Source organism: Suillus plorans (assembly GCF_016647745.1).
Source record: "Suillus plorans strain S12 chromosome Unknown HD556scaffold_7, whole genome shotgun sequence".
NCBI lineage: Eukaryota > Fungi > Basidiomycota > Agaricomycetes > Boletales > Suillaceae > Suillus > Suillus plorans.
Window position 1 is genome coordinate 263,091 of NW_024537391.1, and position 19,222 is coordinate 282,312.

The window sequence follows — 19,222 nt, forward strand, 5'->3', positions numbered from 1 at the left end:
TCCATCAACTTTTTATTTCAGCTTCAAAAACAACGCGGCGATGGCAGCAACAGCCGCGTGGCTTGCGCTTCCTTCACGGACAGAGCTTATTGAAAATCTGGTATCCGGTATTGGTGGGTAATTGTGAATTCTTCACGATCTGGCATTCATACGCAATCCCAGACCGTTACAACCCATCAAATGTCGGCATTCTCGAGGATTATCTCTACCACCAGATCCGCAGTGAGGAGTATGATTGCCTTACTAATACACGATGTATAGTACTACGTATCTGCGTGATATTAATCGAGAAACGCAAGGGAAAGAAAATGAAGTTTGAGACTCAAAGGGCACTAATGAATTACCAAAATTTAAAAGGGTATCCGTCTGCATTTCCCCGAAACCAAAGAGAATTTCACGCTGCCCAAAATGTAGCGAGCGTACCCCAAGTTGCCATCACAATGGCTATTGCGAGGAATGAAGCATCAGTCAAGCTACACCTTCCCTCGAGGGCAATTTTGGCCGATATAGGACCAATGACGCAGATCATGAAGGCCGAGAATGAACCGAGGAAGGCCATAAGGGAGCTAAACTCTGGAACGAGGATCGACACCAAAATAGTCAGCACGGGGACAGATATGCGCTCGACAATGAAGAATACACGATTCAAAAGCCGATGAGCGGTAGAAGGTTGAGTATCCAGCTGGGGTTTGATACCACCCTGCAATGGCGCATGATTATCTATACCGAGCATGATTTCGAGGATGATATTGAGCTAGGCGGAAGCTCATCAGTGTTCGGTTCTTTAGGACAAGTGCATATCACTCACTGGCCGCGTGCTGAGAGGGAACTTCGTGCTGTTGACAAAAGTGTCAGTGTTAGGAAAGGTGGGCAACTTCTGAAACTCACATAGGGGTTGACACCAACGTCCACAGTGCGATTTCATTGATCCATGAGGTATAACCAGGAGTGTTCATGAGGTCCTTGCTGACCTAAATGCGTCGTCAACGTCACGGGTTGTCATCCAAAGGTTGAGATCATAAAGCTCACTTCGTCGCTCACGTTCCGTCCAAACATGAAATACCCAGCATAACCAATGATGCCATAGATGAATGTGGTAGCGATCTATTGAGATTGGGAAATGGTGAACAATAAGTTAAAAAATAAGCAAATTTACTCACGAAGGCCCAGTTGATCATATTATCAAACTCGGAAGGATCAACCATATCACGGGCCAGCGATGGTACTACAGCATGGCCAGAGAACTAAAACATTGACAATGAGTGACATGTCTCGGGAACCGTATGGAAGATGAGGCATACACCAGCCATAAACAAGCCAAAAGCAATTCCAAGCTCTGTCATGGAGCCAGTCCCCCATGACGTCACGGCCGGACTCCAGAGACTACCAGGAGCATCCGGCTTAGAAAAGCCATCTATGAAAACGACCGCAATGATAAGGAGCGTCGAACAGATGCCAAATATCGAGGTATAAGAGAGCATAGAAAGCGGTAGAAAAACCAGCGGTGCTAATCTATAGTTCAAAGGGTCAAATAACCATGAGAATTGTGTTGACAGCATCAGGAAGTACTTACAAGACTATGGACGCGATTTTAAATGTGTTTGAAGAATACGCTGGCATGATTTCGTGCATGGAGTCAGCGGCTAGAGTGACGAAAGCAACGCTAAAGAAACATGAACAATATGGCCAAGTCGTTTAGAAAACACGCTGACCTGACGGCAAAAAGCTCAAGACAAAACATAATCGTGGTCAGGGCAGTTGACTTTGGACCAAACGCCTTGCGACCAATATCGGCGTATGACCTCAAATGAGGGTCTTCCAAGATGATACCAGCAAGAATCTTAGCACTGTTGCGTGCGATGAGTGGGAAAATATAGTTAACTAGTGCGAGTTCAACTGACGTATAGCAATTCAAAAAGCCCATAAATACAATGAGAGCCGTTCCACCGATCCAACCGGCATATGCGAAGGCTAGGGGCTCGGATAGTACTCCAATGCCCAATAATATCGCGATGCTGTTGAATAACTGAGCAACCAATCGGAATTAGCAGATATATTTACGATCGAATCACAACACCTACTGTCTGCCCGTAGGTACTTTGTCCTCCGTAGTTGTGTGGTTGCCTCAGGGTACCTGACGACTTGCGCTGTAGTATAGACCGATCTGTTTGGTCATGTGACTCTTCACCGACGTACGTGTCTGAATCAGATCCCCCATAACTGACTTGATTAGATGTGGGAGATGCTTGAAGTAAAGGAACAGCTTCGTCACTGGTTGATCGAGCGAGTTGACTTGCGCTAGTAGCAGTGATTTCCCGTGTCTCAACAGGCCGTTGGGGGATAAAAGTTCGTGCACGTTGTAAGACTGGACGCGACGTTTCGTCCCAGTCCCAGAACTCTGTCATATCGTCCCTGGACATTTGAATTAACTCGCCTTCCTCGTCATCTTCTCCAACGCGAGCCTCTTCATCCGACCCCTCGTCAGAAAAATGAGCGTTATACGGTATATTTGAACTGGCAAAAAATTGCGAGCGACGGTCTGTATTTGGAGTAAGACTAACTGTAGATCAGCAGGAACAATTTTAGTACGCACATGAAGCGATAACACCCCCAATGCTGCCTGTAGAACTATCCACAGAGCTAGAAGTGAAGGGTACTCCTGCACGCGATGTGTAGGATGTCATGTCTGAATCTAGGATACTGTTTGGTATGTGTCCAATGACAAGGGCATACAGTTTTAAAGGGCGCGTGCGGTTGTTCGGAAAATACTATTGAACAGTTATCTAAGATTCAACAGGAGATCCAGGCGAAGGGTGACGTGCAGGGAAATTCTATTGTCGGCATCATTACAACTTTACCCGCTCATTGAGCAGCACAGTTTGGGATAGTCCAGGGATTGATTACGGACTCGAGTTTTTTTTGGAAAGATTGCACGAGCCGAAGCATGTAACGACCCGACACGAAGACCGAGGGAGCCGAAACGAAAGCACGGGATGACGAGTAGAGAGTCTGAGCGCAAGGTACGAAGGAAGACCCGGATGAGTGTCGTCGGCCCCGAATCTGCAAAGTATCAATGTTTTCATTTCAAATATTCGCTCAGAGAACAACTCACAGTATAAAGCCGGCCTACACTGCAGTTGCGGACAGGCAAACTCAACAAATTTGGTCTTCGATTTTTAGACATTTAACGCCACAGACATTAATGTATTTAGGACATTACGAAGTGATTTGCACGAGCCAATCTCTCTCAGGCAAGGTCCAACTTTTCGACTGGTCAAAATTTGGCCAACCCCCGAAAAATGTTCTTTGGGCTAGTGCGAATCTGATCCTGCAGTCATGTTTTACAAAAGGTTAGTGTATGCAGAGAAAAAATGATCTAAGACTTGCTGTGTTTAAAGTCAGTTTTCAAAGTAGGTTCCGAGCAGTATTATAACGAGATACAAGTTACAGTACTTGACACAGCAGAATTAAGATCATTCCGTTAGGGTCTAGCCTAGGCTCACTCGCGAGTACCTGTCATCGTTGAATGTTTGATCATGACAGGTACACGGCCCATCTATCAACACCGGTATAGGAGAAACCATCGCTAGCGGCCCAGGTACTAAGTTAGCGGGAACGTGAACTTACAGCTCATACCCATAATAGTTACTTTCTAATGTGAGTATGCACAGGCTCTCCTTCAAGTTGCTGTACTAAGTGTATATCATTCGTAATGATCAGACAAACTTACACTATTACTAGCTTGCACGTTCGCAGCCGTCCAACTCGCCAACTCCAAGTAGTACTCCCAGTGCCCCATCAGCAAAAGCGGCAAAAGTTGACAAGGCCTCGGCAGATGCCGTAAGCCTGGCGTAGGCTTCTAAATATGGCCACAGGCCTTGCAGGCGTCGCGCCAGGCATTACAAGGCCTGCCAAATTGCTCGCAGCCACGAAATACCTTGAAGATTAGTAGTAACGACGGATGTGCTGCGAAGTGTTATATACTAAAAAATACATCACATTCGGACTATCATGGTGTGTTTTAATACTCTCCATAGTCATCATAGTCCTCCTCATTATCTGCAGCACCTTCTCCATCCTCAGCACCAAGATCAATCTCGCTATCATCATCACTATTGTCTTCATCGTCGTCCTCCCCCTCTATTACGTGCTCCTCCAAATCTCCGTAACCAAATTCGCTGCGCTCGTCCTCTAATTCTGAGCTTGCATCCTCATCAGCTTCGTCATCCGAATCTTCCTCGCCATTGAGCTGAACAACAGGCTCGTTCTCCCCGACTTCATCAGTATCACCACGTTGTCCGGTGGCCTCTTCATCCTCATCCATATCAGCGGAGTCTCTGCCAGTAGAATGGCTGTGCATATCTTCGTCTATGTCCTGGTTGGCCGTGTGATAGGACACTTCGTCCTCGTTCATAGGTGATCCTGGCACATAAAACATTCCAGTACGTTCACTTTCCTTTGTGAATGGTACTGAGTCGAGTGCATCTCGGTCCTCATAGAAACTTCGTGTTGCCTCTCGGGTGGTCTTGTGTCCGACACCACCGCCTCGAAAGCGCATAAACATATCACGATCCACGAATCTAACTGTGGTAAGCATGAAAAGTATATCTCAAAGAAAAACTCGCACTGATTGACATAATACCAATTAAAGTCTGCATCGAGGTCACGCGGCTGTCGGGCGATTGATGGAGGAAGCAGATTGTATGTGTAGCGCTTGTCATATGCTGGGATTAGGTGGACGGCTCGTATGACTTGCTATGGGTCAATAAATCCAAATGCTTCTGCTCCTACTTCGTGTGCATCAAAGAAGCCGATCCGATGCAGCCGTCGTGCTGCCCAACCAGAATTGTGATTGGAATCTCAGCAAAACCAGCGCACCCAAAGAAAATCAATGCGCTGTGATGTTCGACTGCGAGACTGAGCACCAAGATATCTCACATAGACGTGAAAAATCCCCACAATACGTGCATACCAGTATGGATGTGGTGCAAGCTCACCAGGCTGGCTCTCCTCATTCGCAAGGACCATGATATCAGCATGCACACGGGGGTTGAGTGAGTCTTGGGCCCGACGAAGGTCATATGTTGTATAATTGATTCGAAGCACTTTGTGCCTGTATATCTTGTTGTCGATGATAATAAGTGAGTTGCGCTGCGCAGGTGTGAATGTTTGCTCGCTGTCGTCATCAGAACCAAGCAGCCGAGTGAGAATGTGATCTTTGAGGCATGGTAAAAAGTCCTGTCACAAAAGTTAGAAAAAAAATGCGAGAGCAGGTGAGAACATGCCTTGACTGCGAGGTCTTCACGGTTCTTATGGAGCCAGGCTGTAAGGTCCCAGTAGAGGCGACGTGAATTGGAAATTTGGTACTGGGACTCTGGGGAACACTGTGGTAGCACTTCTTGTTTGGAGAAATTGACTGTTGGACGTGAATCTGTATCCCTAGCATCCTGGGCTTTCTGTTGAAGTTTGTATAAAAGTCGTTCCCGGCGCTGTTGCTTTGCAATACCTCGTGCGAACTTGATTTTGTTGGTTAAGAGCCCAAGTAAGTCTTTTTATTCATTATTGCAACATTGGCTCAACTAATATCGTGCATTCAGGGACTCAGATATGTCTCAGCACATCAGCGCCAGGCCCGTCGTGCTGCATGTCGTCCCCAAGGACCCTCCCAGTATCGTCCTTATCCGGAAGAAATTCCAGGACGATCACGACTATACGTGGCTTCCTCGCCGTGGGTTCAGGGAGAGCTCTAGCAGGACACAGATCACTCAAATTGATGCGCTCATGACCATACCTGCAGCTGTAGAAGCCTTAAAGCTCAACTAATCGGACTGAATTTCTTCTTGCACTGTATCACTCTTTTGCAACGTTCTTTTGCAGGTTATCGTCTGTTATTGCTGTCGCACTTATATTGTCATGTACTACTAGCATCGTAATTCAATGTTTTTGATGATCTTGAAACTCCGCAGCCATCAATATTTTTAAATTCTGATATATGCAGTGATAACACTCCCTCGATTTTCCCCTGAGCCCTTCACCTCACCCTACCATGTCTTCGTCAGACTCCGACGCATCGTTGTCAACCTATAACTCCACAAAACGCGCGTCTTCATCAAATTCTAACCGCACGTCATTGGAAAAGTCTAGCTCCAAAAAACGTGCATCTTCAGCAGACTCTGACATGTCATTGCCAACCTCCAGCTCCAAAAAACGTGTTGCAACGGATGAGATCCTTGATAATCTGACTGCCACGGGCAGACAGAAGAAGATAAAGTAAGTTTCATAGTATTCATGCATGATCATGAGCTTACCCCTATCACGCGACTCAAGGTTGAGCGATGCATTATCAGAATATTGCACTGCCGGGCGCAAGGCAGTTGTCACCTTAAGTCCATTTGCGAACATGTCGCTTGCATTTCATTACGGGATGACCCTTGATAAGGGTGGTTCATCCAGTTCCAACATGTAAGTCACCTTCGGCCTTGGTACTTAAGCTGATTTGTTTGCCAGATCTGAAGAACAACAGAGACGATTTCTCGCATTCTACAACACTATTCTAGATTTCGTTCCGGGTTTTCGTGCGAATCTCGATGACCTGTCGTACGACGAACTCAAACCTTACATTACAGCGGTGAGTTGACGCATATATGCGCATATATGCACCTAACTGACAACTACAAACTTATAGATCAGTAGTTCAATGAGCTCACAACGCTCTGACGACTTTTCATCCCTGAAGTACTCAATGCTTGAGTATATTCTCGCTAACTGCAGCACTGATACCCTCCAACCTCCCATCCCAAAGTCGTCCTGCAAGTCAAACCGTGGCGTCAATCATCCCCGACTAGCGCGTGAACTGTGCCCCAAGAAATGGCTCAATGAATTTGACGATGACGCAGACCTGCAAGTATTTCTTAGCTCACAACGTGTCATGTAATTCAGGCTCTACTTATAGAGGGATACAATGTCTGCAAGATGGAGCATGGCCTCTTCTGGCTACCAACTGGCAACTGGCCATCTTTTCTCTATCCAGCTGATGCTGTTTACGACGCGGAAGATCCAATCATTGGCCTGTTTTGTGGACACGCAGGTATCAGGGTACGTACTGTTTAGACTCCAGTCACTTGACACATCGATTCACTGACTTTTTGCAGGCATTTCAGCATCTATACTTAGGACCTGCTGCTGCAGGATTACAAGATAATGACGACAAAGATGGCAAACATGGTGGAGGAAAGTCGAAGTGCACCATGTATGGACTAACAAAGGTAACACCGCAGTCGTGGGCCTGGGCTATGTGTGTGGTGAGTGTTCACTGTTTCATTTGACTAGCGTACTAATTTATAACACTAGGCATGGTTCTCCCTATGCAGCTGCAACTCATACAGGCTCACCATCGGCTCATTCAGCCTTGAAGAGTTCTTTTTTGCCATCGTTGAGACACTCGATGATGCTGAGGATCCGTGGACAGTGGAAACTCTCGAATGGATCAACGAGTATGTATTCAGTTTGTTGTCAACGTCTACTAACAAGTATTACAGACAAGTATTCGGCAAACATGCAGCCAAGGCCATGATGGCCACTTCGAACGATGCTGACTCTGATCTTGCAAAAATGCGGGCGAAACGCGCTGCCCACAAACAAGGGGCCCCCTCAACTACAGCGACTAGCAATCCTGTTGCCAGTGCTCCGCCTCGTCTGCCTCGTCCAAAGCCGACCCGGAAAGAAGCAGCCCCCTCAACTGCAGCGACTAGCAATTCTGTTGCCAGTGCTCCACCTCGTCATCCTCCTCCAGAGCCCTTGACTCCAGCAACCAGCAATGCTGCACTGGTAGGCAGTATTGCGGTCAGTGTTCCTCCCCCAAGTCAGCGTCCTGTCACCCCACCTAGTAGGCTATCGTCGCTTGCTCCATCATCGCCGTTGTCGCTCCTGCCTTCACCTAAACTCCCACCATCCTTGAAGCCAGGCACTTCCATTGTGAAACCTGCCGAACCTGCTACTGCTCCTTCCGAACCTGCCACCACTGACAATGCTCCTGCTGCTCCCACTGATCATCACCCACCTCCGACTGCACGACGAAAGGTAGTCCCGAAACCCAAGCCTGCAAAGCCAAAGTCGAGTGTCCGCCCCACACGTCTTGTTGCTAGCTGTGCCCAAGTTGATGTTGAAGAACCAGCACCTGTCATACCTCAGAAGAAAAAGGCTGTGCCTCGTCGTGGTAGAAAGGCTGCTTAGGTATGGTTGTTTCTTGCTCATTCACTTGGTCTGATTTTAGTTCATATTTCGCGCCTAGATTTACCCATCATGAACTCTCCACATAGCTCATTCCCGCATTCACGCTGTCGACGTCATTTCTTGCTCTCTCCACGCTCTCAATCATGCTTAGATGGGTATCATTTTAATTGGACTTGGACTCATATCGCTTTGTTGCACCAGCTTTGTACCTTCTTTTGTATTAATAGCAATGTGAAATCTACTGCATTCCGTCTATTGCCTTACCGTGTGATACCAGACTGGTGTGAGTGTACAAGCCTGGATAAGAATACCAAGGATGGGCAATCATTACAAGGCGCCTCAAGATCTCTGAAGGCTCTAATTCTGACTGTGCTTCGAACAGCCTTGCACCTAGCTGGCATTGGGGAGTAGTTCTCTATATGGTACGTTCAGGCTCGGTGAGGTCCGTCAGGCAAGGGGGGTCTTGCCAAGCCTGGGAATGCCTGACCAGGGTGCACCACTTTTGCTGATGCCCGTTCAGCCTGTGTTGGTTGCACCATGCTTGAAGCTTGGATTCACGCGTGGCGGTGTCGGCATGCTCTTAGCAGAGTTGTGGACCTTTTAAAAATGTTGAAGTTTGACAGGTAAATTCAGTGGGCTGAGCTCGCGAACTGAGCCTAGGCTAGAATTGAGCAGCCCTAATAATTCACTGCGGAAACAAGAATTTGATTAGGTCTGGACAGGGACGAGGGCACCTGGTTTCTCGAAAGTCCGGTCCGGCCGTCAGGTCCGGCCAGTGGCAAATAACTTAGCACCAAACACAGCATAATGTTACATTTGTTGGTATACATTGTATCAATCAGTTCTTCAGTTGTTACAATGGTCGAGCTTGCATGTATAGGCCAAGCACTTTCGAATATTCATGGACTCTCACTCGAAACTATTCTGACCTTTGTCACCTTGGCCTCTGCTGTCAAGGAAGACATGATATTAGCTCAACCTGCAACATATCACTTTGTAGAAGTAGCTGTAGACTTTAGAGTAGGATTTGAATATTATATTGACTGAATTGAATGTAAATAATGTTACAGTTTATATACTACCTTTCACTAATACTAGTATGTTACCAGGTCCTTGAGCAGACTTGTGTTTGTTCTGTGCTATGCTTACAAATATTCTCCATTTTGGATATTACCAGTAATTCTAAACACTGTTCCCTACATGTGATATTGTTTGTCATATTAGTCATCTTTCTACTCCTGTGCTCGTACTGTATAGTTTTGACACTAGGTTCGTCACACGTCACAGGCTCTGTTGAATCAAACCTATTTGGTGTGACTGTCATGCAAATTTTTGGGAGGTGAAGCTAATTTGTGACATGTAGTAAAAACAGAAAAAAAACATATATATTATTCTAATGGGTCCATAAGTCATTGTACATCTTGTTTGCAATCAGTCTATGCTTCGTGGGATGTGCAGCTCAAAATGATGTCGACTAAGCTGAAGCAACATGTAGGAGCATAGAAGTCCGTGCTGGTCGCCAGAGTTGCCCTGCCAGTCGGCATGAGTTGCCACTGCCAGTGCAGTCACAGCCAGTGTAATGAACCTATTTAGGCATGGTCACAGGTCACACTGAGGTTTGAAGCTATGAAGCTAAGTGTGACATGGTCATGCGCAGATGGGCTTGAAGCTAGTGTCAAAACTATACAGTACCATGACCATCATGCTGTAAGTCTAACACTCCCCCTTGAGCACAGGTTACTTTCATCCCCTCTCTCAATCTTTCCAATCTCGGCTTTGGCAGTGCCTTTCTGAAAGTGTCCGCGAGGTTATTGTCTGTTGGTACATACTCCAATCTAATTGTGCCATTTTCAATTACTGACTGAATAAAATGATAGTGTATGTCGATATGTTTCATTTGAGCGTGAAACTTGTTGTTCGAGATAGCACCTTGATTATCAGAATAGATAGTGATAGGTGTGTCTTTTCTTTCAAAAAGTTCTTTCAGCGATGACTGAAGGTATAGCACTTCCCTCATTACAGACATTAACATGATGTATTCAGCTTCTGCTGTCGATAACACTATTATTGTTTGCTTCCTCGTGCTCCAGGCTATCAGTGATCTGTGCAGCAGGACTATGTATCCTGATATAGAGTGCCTGTGGGCTTGGCTTACCCAATCTGCATCCACATAAGCCTCTAGGTCTTTTCCTTTTCCTCCCAAGGTAAGCTTTGCTTTCTTTGTTGCTTTCAGATAGTGGATGATGCGCTTTGCTGCTTCCCAGTGCAACTTTGCCAGTTCTCGCATGAATTGCAATAGTACTGATACTGCCAGTGCTATGTCTGGCCTGGTACAAGTTGCCGCGTACATTAGTGATCCTATTGCTCTCTGGTATGGTATGTGTTGTTCGGATATTTGAGATTCAGTGCCTGGTGAATGGTCTGACTGTTCTTTCATCAGCTGTATTCCAGTTTCCATAGGAATATGCACTGGTTTTGTGTCTTCAAGATGGAAATATTTGACAATGGTGTCAACATACACTTCTTGCAATAGTGTAATTATTCTAATATCTTACAGCGAGCCCCTTGGGTTGAACGCACTTGTCTTGCAAGTATAGCAGACTAGGCTGTGTCAGACCACAACATTTGTATATTGCTGGTTACTTACTGTCCAGCAATTGTTGTCTTGTTACACCGTCAAAACAGATATTTTGTAATTATTAGTTGACATTGCAAATATTACCACTGTTAAGACCGTGCACAAAGGGTAGGACTGATTCCAAGGGGCTTGGCTTCAGCTCGTGTGCTGCACCCCTTACCCAAGTATGTGCCCTTAACTTCAGAATGAAGTCCGGAGAAAGTCCAGTGAAGTCCGAAGGACTTCCAGAGGAGCGTGGGAAACTTCGGAAGGACTTTCCGGACGAGTGCGAGAAACTTCCAGATGAGTGCGGGAAAGTTCTGGAGGAACTTCTGGAAATTACGATGGAGTTTCGTCCTGACAGGGATATGTGTAATGGCTACTCAGGACTTGTCCTGAGTAGAAGCAAACAGAGGAAAGGCTGCAAGGACAAAGTCTGAAGCAGAATAGGTCCGGAGGACCGCGGGAAAGTTCCGGAGGAACTTCCGGAAACTTGGAGGAATGGTGGATTGGAGGATTGGAGGAGTGGAGGAGTGGAGGAGTGGAGGAGCGGAGGAGCGGAGGAGCGGAGCTCTGGCCTAGGGAATGCCTCCCTAGGCCTGAGATGGATAATGACTAAGTCGGAGGACTAGAACTGTTACAAGGACTTAGGGTGAAGGCTAGTGCAAGGACTAATATGTGTAATATTCAGCCTGAGGAAGTATAGAGACTTTACAGGGTTTATATACTACTGTCATATCCCATATATCCGCGCTTCTCATCCGGACCTCGGACCTTAGATCCGGTCCGGTCCGATCCATTAGATCTGTTTCCGATCCGATATACGATAAGCTTCTTAATTCATTTCCTGTTCATATAACGTTAAACACAGCCTATTCCTTTATTCGGTGTTCCTTTACTCCCGGTATCTCGGTTATACTTACTACCGGTTATGCTTACTGATCCGTTAACCTATGTTTCATTTCCGAGTCGCATTTGATAAACTTTGCTTACGCTTCGTACATAGCCTCGGACTCTTGCTTACTGATCTTTCCGTTATCCCTTAGTATATAAACTCGTGTATATGTCCGGTAGTACCTCAGTTCGAATATCATCTTAGTTTGTCCTCTTTCTGTCTTCCGGATTTGAGTCTAATCAGCTCTTGTCAATCTCTGAGACTTCGGATCGATTCCGATAGTCTACATCTCTGCCTCTATCTTTGGATAGTCTATCCTCTGTTTGTTTCTAGTTCGGACTTGTCCGGATTAGCCTTATACGCTGTAGGACTGGAAGTCCTAACAGCCTCGTAGAGGCTATTTTGCAGTGTCCCTCAGCATCCTATTGCTTTACTATATGAAGCGCAGCTTTCCTGTGAGCCACGCTTAGCGGCCGCTACTTTCCCGCGATGGCCGCAGTGTTCCTGCGCGCGCGCACAGCCGCGCTTTTCTCACGCTTCATCGGCCGACGTTCCGCATCCATCCATAGTCCAAAACCAACCCAATGGTATGTTATTCCATGATTATATTTACATATCAGACCATTTCCGCATCGCACCACCTTTATTTTGTCATAGACCCTTATTTACATATAGCTTTACATACCCTACTTGGTAGCGCATTGGCTCGGTTCCGCTTGACAGCGCTTAGTGCAATACTTAAGCACTAGCAGTACATATCTTTCAGTAGCTTGTTTTCCGGACGTTCCAGTAGCAACTCCCATTAGCCTACAGTTAGTAGCTATTGGCAATCCGTATCCGTTTACCGCTTGCACCGCGTCCGTTATCGTCCGCTTTACATCTATTTCTATTGTCTATCATCTCTATCATCATCTGAACCACTCGTGCATCGGCCGCTTCACAGCCGCATTCTTCCTGCGCCTTCGGCTTTCGGCCGCCGCTTTGTTCCCGCACGCACACCCGCCGCTTTCCCACGCTTTGCATCGGCCACTAAGCGGCACCTTCTGTGCTCATTTCTCACCTGGGTGACACCATTCATTTTACTAATTAGTAATAATACTGCGTACCTGTACTTGTTACTAATTCGTAAGGAATATCTATCTACCACGCTACCAGCAATAATACCAGCACTCAGCAGTCACTTGGGCGATTTCTACCCCATAGTTGTTTGCTATAACGGGAAGACTCTATCGGGTAAGTCCGAGCTTGTCGTCACTGCCTCGGCTGATCCCTAACCCGCCTAAAATAGGCTTTGGGCGCTGTCAATTCATTTCTCGTAAGCTTTTGCTCGTCGTCCACGACAATGAGCTCATTCCTTTGCCTCTCCTACCTTTAATTTTCATCCGTTTTTCAGCAGGATCTGTGTAGCGTGTAGTCACTGGCCTACTTAGTGTATTCAACACCTATCCTACGCTGTTGGACCGGTCACCATCGTGCTACTCAACAACACCTACAGTGAGCTCATTCTTTCCCTTCTCCTACCCTTAATTTTTATCCGTTTTTCAGCGGGACTCGTGCAGTGCATATCTACTGGCCTACCCAATGTATCCGGCACCTCTCCTACGCTGTTGAACCGGTCGTCATCGTGCTACTTCACAATACCCATGGTGAGCTCAATTTCCAGCGTCTCCTGCCCTCATTTTTGGTCTGATCTTAGGTGGTCCTTTTGCATCATGTAGGGAATACCCTATTGGGCGCATCCGCTTGTCCCATTGTCGAGCCCATTGTCGACGCGCCGTCTTATTGGTCGAAAGATGGACGACTTGGAATTAAAGCGTGACATGAAACACTTTCCCTTCAACATTGTTGACAAGGGCGGTCAACCCGCTATTTTGATAGGTTACAAGGGCGACACACACCAATTTGTGAGTTATCAAGATCCCTATGAGTGCGCCGCACTCAGTCTTCGTAGCAAGTTCCTTTCCTAACCTCTGTTGCCCTCGTTACTCATTTGTGACTCACCTGTTTCAGACATTTCTTTCGCGGTTGAGGAACTTCTCATCACTATAGTCAACGAGGTATGTACAATGTTCTCTAGACTCTAGCACTATGTTGACCTAGACCGCCGCTAAGGTGGTGCCAGAAGTCCTCGGGGTTCCCCGGGACATTATGTTTGTTTATCGACACCATTGCTGATGGGCTATAGCTCCCACGCTCAAGCTTCAGCATTATCAACATGGGTCGCAAGTGTTCTAAGCTCTCGACTGTAGGCAAAGTCAAGGAGGCCATCGTGCAATCCACTGGCGATCTTAGAACTCTGCACTCCAACCTTACGAAATTGTGAGCTGATCGCATAGCGTTTGAGAGGGAGCAGGTCCAGAGTCAGCTAGGTTGGTCTTTTCTATTCTCTAACTATTTTATTATTTCGCTGACCCATCAGACAGAAGCCAACATTACTGCAAGGCAGCTCCTTGCTGAGGCTGCACTCGAGGTGGGCACCGCAAATGATGCGAGCACTGATGCTCAGTATCCGGACCACCCTGACATCGACTTTGATATGGGTGAAGACGAAGACTATGTAGATGAGGAGGATGGGCTACAGGAGGAGGAAGATGAGAGTGTATCAGGAGGAAATAACATGGGTGGATACGAAGGCTCAGCGGTTGATGTTGCACGAGCTCGCATTGTATATTCGTGAGCTTTCTTTTTTTTCGTGGTTTTTATGAATAACGGTTTGTGTAGTTTACAAGGTAGATATCGCCACCGCCGGCCACTGCGCAGTCGACTCCAGCGCAACCGTCATTGTCACAGTGCATGGATGTCTCAAATGCCAGCCCTCGTTGCAGGCTACTTGCGCTGGAAGCACCATGCAGCCACACCGACACCGACACCCAATGTTGAAGTTGGAACATTCATGTTCCACGTCAGCACAGTTGATATTCTAGGTACATTTTTTTTCATGCCTAACATCACAGTGCCACTCATAAATTTCAGCGTCCGTGTCTTCGATATCAGTCCTGCAAGCTGCTGATGAATTGGCGAACGTGTCACTCATTAATATGGGACTTCTTGGGTGTTCCCCCATTCAGCCTAAAATAGCTGTTTCGCTTCAATGCCTCGAGTTATATCATCAAATCCGTCGACGCAAACCATCTTTTAGTGTACAGGCGATGGTCAAAGTACTCTGTGCCCTTCATAATGTATGTTTTTTGTAACGTGTACCTAAGTTTATTGTGTTTCTAATATTACATTCTAGCGCTCGTATTTTCAAGCGCTGCGGGATCAATTTGCAATAGCTTTCGATGCCTATCTCAATATTTTACGGCGGGTTCGAGAATTAGCTAACACTGCATTGAAGCGTGATACTCCTCACTGGCGCATGCTTCACTCGTGCCCTGCATGTAATTACAAGGTACATTTATTATCATTATCATTATTATATGATGCGAACTATGCTACAGCAAGAGAATGAGCCAACATTGATCCCTGCGAGGATGGACAGTATGGACGGCAATAACTCGTTGAAACGGGTCGATGGCTCTGGACACGCTGATGAGCGCATCTTCGAATCATCATATTTGATACCTCCCGATGAAGTTGATGTGTTTAAGGACGATGTGCGACTCCGGCCAGGAACACGAGCGGTTGTTACTAACACAGCAGGAGGCATCAGTCCGGCTGATGTTTCAGAGTCTACATGCACTGACAATTGGAAGACTGCAAACACAATTTCTGACAACACTGTCAAAGTTTTCGAGCAAACAGGTATTTTCATCAGTGCCTGTCGACACGGCATGATCCAGACCTTGGTTGAGATGCGGTGAAGTGGGGAACTGTGAGCCTTCTTCAGCCCTCATTCATAATCTGATGTCAACAATTTTATAGTGCTAAATATGCTCTCGCAACAACCAATAAAGTTCTCGATGTTTACGGTCTGAATGGAGTAACTGGATACGATATCGGATGTTCCTATCAGAAAACTGTTGACGCCAGTTCTATCTCCATCAAGGCGCACTCCAATCATCATCGCTTCATTGTCAACTCATTTCACGGACATGCCCACAACCACCGTTGTCAGCTTCGGTTCCATCCTTTATATCAACATGGCCTTGGCCTCGAGGACCTCGAAACGTGCGAGCGCATATTCTCTGCATCAAATGCCGTAGCTCCCATTATCCGCCACGCATCTTATTTTCACTGGCTTCAGTTCATCGACCTTCACTTTCAGCAGTGGGATTCTGATAGGTACCTGGAACTAAGTATGGTATTATTTAAGGTTCTTGAATTAGTGTTTGACGCTCCAATTCTAGGCAAGTTTTTGTACAACAACTATAAGCAAGCGCTTGGCATCATCGATGACCTAAGCCCTGCCGTCAAGGAACTAAAGTTAGCGCTAAATATTTCGGATGGAGACTTCGAGCGCTGGAATATGGAAGAGTTAGAATTTCTGGAGACCCTGACAGAGGAAACGGAGGAGGACATCGAGGCGATGACTTACGTGGAAGCATTACGATCACTTGCCAAAGCCGAGTAAGTCAGCGTCTGTCAAATTTTAGATTGTGCTGACACTTGCGTTATTTCAGAGCTGCATATGGCAGTGTCACAACAGTACAATTTCTGACTTATACACCCGCAGATTTCACTGCTACTCATGGTCTCCAAAAAAAAAAACAAGTGTTGGCGAGTGCTCGAGAAGCCGAACGTCACGCAGCTCACCGCAAGTTAATTCTTGAAATGAATGTGGTTGATGATATCGAGCGTCGTATGGGAATTGCCGAAAGATGGCAGCCCCAGGATACGAAATATCAGGAGGGTCTGGTATATCTTACCAACCGGCAATTCATTCGTGCCATTGAGCAGTTGCAGGGTCTCGTTGTTCAGAGGCTCTTTGAGTTGGCCAAAGCAAACATCGCTGGCACAGGTGCGTACTTTTTGTTTACTCAACACTATTCTAACAAAAACATGAAGGTTACAAACTTCGTCAACATATCTCAAACACTATCAGTCGCCGGTCAGGAGCCATCCGAAGAGCCCTTGAAAAATATAATCAGCTTGCTATTGTTCAAACGCCTCCACGAGATGTCATAGAATACAGCGAAGTGGCGTCATATGCTTGGCTCGGCGAGTTCGACCTCCTCAAGCATTCACGTCATCGCATACTTGAGAAGCCGTGGACGTCCAAGGGAAATCGTGAGGTTGCGAACAATTTCTTCAAAATTCAACGTGCTCATGAGGAAGTTCGACGTCTTAATGTCGAAGTTGCACCACTCTCTGCTTGGGTGGATTATGAAGACGCGCACTTAAAATCAACATTTGAATCATTGGTTGAATCAGATCCGACACTCTCACACGAGATCTCTTGCATGTACAAGGAGCGCAAACGAGCGAATGATGTGCATCGCAGAAGAATTCAGGCTATTTATGATCTCTCTGGATACTGTGGATCGAGGGGCACGGAGACGAGAGGCATTGATGATCACAGAGGTGGGGATGCAGATGAGATGATGGAAGATTTAAGGGGTACTAGGAGTATTGAAGCTGACAAGGATGATGCACTTTGGGACGAGGCTGACCGTTTAGAAGCCTGTATGATTTAGTACAGTACTGCATCTACTATTTTATTATATACGTGCATGCATGCAAACATTAGCTTGCTTCAAAATGTGATAGTTAGTGGTTCAATTGCGTGGATGCTGCACTTAGTATGAGAGAGGTTCTTCGAACAATTGAGAATGTCAAAGGCGTCTGCCATTGTTTGAAGAGGAAGTTGTATGAGTGAGATGCGAGTCTGAGTTAATTAAAAGTATCAAGAAAGGCATTAGTATGTGTTTGGTGCGTCACTGAGTGTATATGATCAGTGATAAAGTGATAAATCACTTTATCACCATGATCATTACTCAGTGACGCACCAAACACATACTAATGCCTTTCTTGATACTTTTAATTAACTCAGACTCGCATCTCACTCATACAACTTCCTCTTCAAACAATGGCAGACGCCTTTGACATTCTCAATTGTTCGAAGAACCTCTCTCTCATGAGTGCATCTGCACTGTCAAGTATTTGTTGGCTGGATCTCGCACATGATGGAACCGACACTGTAAGTTTTACGGACACAATTGTTTGATCTCTTTGTTCAGTTTTAACTTTGACACTATCTAGCTGACATTCACCCTCAACATCGAAGCACATATCTGGCTGGCTCGCTGGCAGCGTGACACAGGAACTTTTCGCCGACCCCCCATTATTGCTCTGAACTTAAAGAGGTCGAAGAATCTAACTGGCGGTGATTCACGCAAGCTTGCAGATGATCAAACTGACAGCGCTTTCGATCGCATCAAGGATATCTTTTCAGAGCAGATCGTAGTCCCTGCATGCAAGAAAGCATTCAACAAGGATTGGAAGAATGCACCTAATGTCTCGTCTTCTAACACAGGATGTGGCTGGATCGTCGGTAAGTCTTTTTGTCATATAGCCTGACAGCTCTAACATAGACGTGATGTTTTAGAGGAAAACAATATGTTTCAGCAGGGTAGCCGAGCGTCAGTAGCGTTTGAGCTACCTGCGGTGCATCCATTGCACACTAGTACAAGCCGGCAGCCCCCTCGCTCAGCGCTTACCATCAACCAGACACGTTCTACACCCACCCCTCACAACCAGGTCCAGATTCATCATGCGCCCCATCGCCAACCTTCACAGCTCTCTCAACCACCCAACCCTCGTACTCCGCCTAGAGCGCTTGGTTTGGCTCGACGGACAGCTGGTAATCAACGGCCCAATGCTCTCAATCTGCCTGAAGGACTTCCAGTGCTTCGTCCAGCCCGACGGATGGCTGGTGATGTATCTCAACGCCAAACTGTAAGTTGTGCTCATTCAACTCAGGCTCTTTTCCTCCAAACTAATTATTTGCAGGCACGTCGCATATCCCGACATGTTCATTTTGACATAGCGTCTGAGATGTCCACATCAGGATCAACACCTAGCTCTGGCCGCGTCCCAGATGTGCCCCCTCCTTTACGTGTTCAGCCAACACCACTGCCATCAGTGAGAACAGTTCTGGTAGAGTCGGAGACTGAGTCTGATTCGTCGCTCGAGGTAAGAATTTTTTTTGTGGATCTTATAACGATTAGACATTAACTTACAGTGTTTGTGCCCTGTTACAGGAGGCCAAAAATGGACACCACGGCAGAGTTGCCAACACGTGCTCGATCACGTCATCAGTGTCTCATGGGGGCCTGTCTAATACTCCAGTGGTGCCGAACTGTCAGGGATGTAGCCGACCCCATCACCATGTTGTGATATCTCACCCTCTACCACCTCCAATGTTGCAAGAAATTCCAGGAGGACCAGGAAGGTACACAGTGACTATTGGTGGTGTGGTGCATGCGGTGCGATTTGGGACTTAGTAGAATGACTTAGTAGAATGTATCATTATATTTCAATGAATTAATGTATCAATTTTTTTTTAAAGTTCTTGTACCACCGTGATCACCACGTGG

General features: G+C 46.4%; 4 protein-coding genes across 4 annotated transcripts; 2 read left to right on the forward strand and 2 right to left on the reverse strand.

Annotated features, from left to right (window-relative positions):
- Positions 1 to 257: 257 nt before the first annotated feature.
- On the reverse strand, positions 258 to 2,773 carry HD556DRAFT_875748 (transmembrane amino acid transporter protein-domain-containing protein). Its single transcript, XM_041311907.1, has 11 exons — positions 2,594 to 2,773; positions 2,082 to 2,539; positions 1,902 to 2,026; positions 1,713 to 1,847; positions 1,574 to 1,663; positions 1,302 to 1,512; positions 1,161 to 1,244; positions 1,030 to 1,104; positions 889 to 971; positions 809 to 836; positions 258 to 754 (listed from the first exon to the last, which is right to left on the reverse strand). The coding sequence occupies exons 1-11, from the start codon at positions 2,682 to 2,684 to the stop codon at positions 395 to 397; spliced, it is 1,740 nt and encodes a 579-aa protein (XP_041164892.1). The 5' UTR covers positions 2,685 to 2,773; the 3' UTR covers positions 258 to 394.
- Positions 2,774 to 3,216: 443 nt separating this feature from the next.
- HD556DRAFT_1304534 (uncharacterized protein) lies at positions 3,217 to 4,438 on the reverse strand (the record flags this gene model as incomplete). The annotated part of the gene is made up of 5 exons (XM_041299687.1): positions 3,217 to 3,328; positions 3,628 to 3,692; positions 3,731 to 3,784; positions 3,823 to 3,937; positions 4,029 to 4,438. 5 exons carry the CDS (start codon positions 4,436 to 4,438, stop codon positions 3,217 to 3,219), a joined length of 756 nt encoding a protein of 251 aa, XP_041164893.1.
- A 1,608-nt stretch (positions 4,439 to 6,046) lies between these two features.
- On the forward strand, positions 6,047 to 8,232 carry HD556DRAFT_1304535 (uncharacterized protein; the record flags this gene model as incomplete). The annotated part of the gene is made up of 8 exons (XM_041299688.1): positions 6,047 to 6,270; positions 6,328 to 6,462; positions 6,508 to 6,628; positions 6,686 to 6,904; positions 6,940 to 7,095; positions 7,152 to 7,301; positions 7,351 to 7,493; positions 7,539 to 8,232. 8 exons carry the CDS (start codon positions 6,047 to 6,049, stop codon positions 8,230 to 8,232), a joined length of 1,842 nt encoding a protein of 613 aa, XP_041164894.1.
- Positions 8,233 to 14,445: 6,213 nt separating this feature from the next.
- On the forward strand, positions 14,446 to 17,320 carry HD556DRAFT_1228696 (uncharacterized protein; the record flags this gene model as incomplete). The annotated part of the gene is made up of 8 exons (XM_041297243.1): positions 14,446 to 14,668; positions 14,739 to 14,923; positions 14,980 to 15,135; positions 15,185 to 15,543; positions 15,609 to 15,987; positions 16,039 to 16,253; positions 16,322 to 16,644; positions 16,692 to 17,320. The coding sequence occupies 8 exons, from the start codon at positions 14,446 to 14,448 to the stop codon at positions 17,318 to 17,320; spliced, it is 2,469 nt and encodes an 822-aa protein (XP_041164895.1).
- Positions 17,321 to 19,222: the final 1,902 nt, after the last annotated feature.

Excerpts from the sequence above, each read along its gene's own strand:
- HD556DRAFT_875748 (XM_041311907.1), bottom strand. The coding sequence starts at position 2,684 with ATGACATCCTACACATCGCGTGCAGGAGTACCCTTCACTTCTAGCTCT. Across the intron at positions 2,027-2,081 it reads AAAGTACCTACGGGCAGACA|TTATTCAACAGCATCGCGAT; the intron begins GTAGGTGTTGTG and ends TTGGTTGCTCAG. Across the intron at positions 1,513-1,573 it reads AAAATCGCGTCCATAGTCTT|ATTAGCACCGCTGGTTTTTC; the intron begins GTAAGTACTTCC and ends TTTGAACTATAG.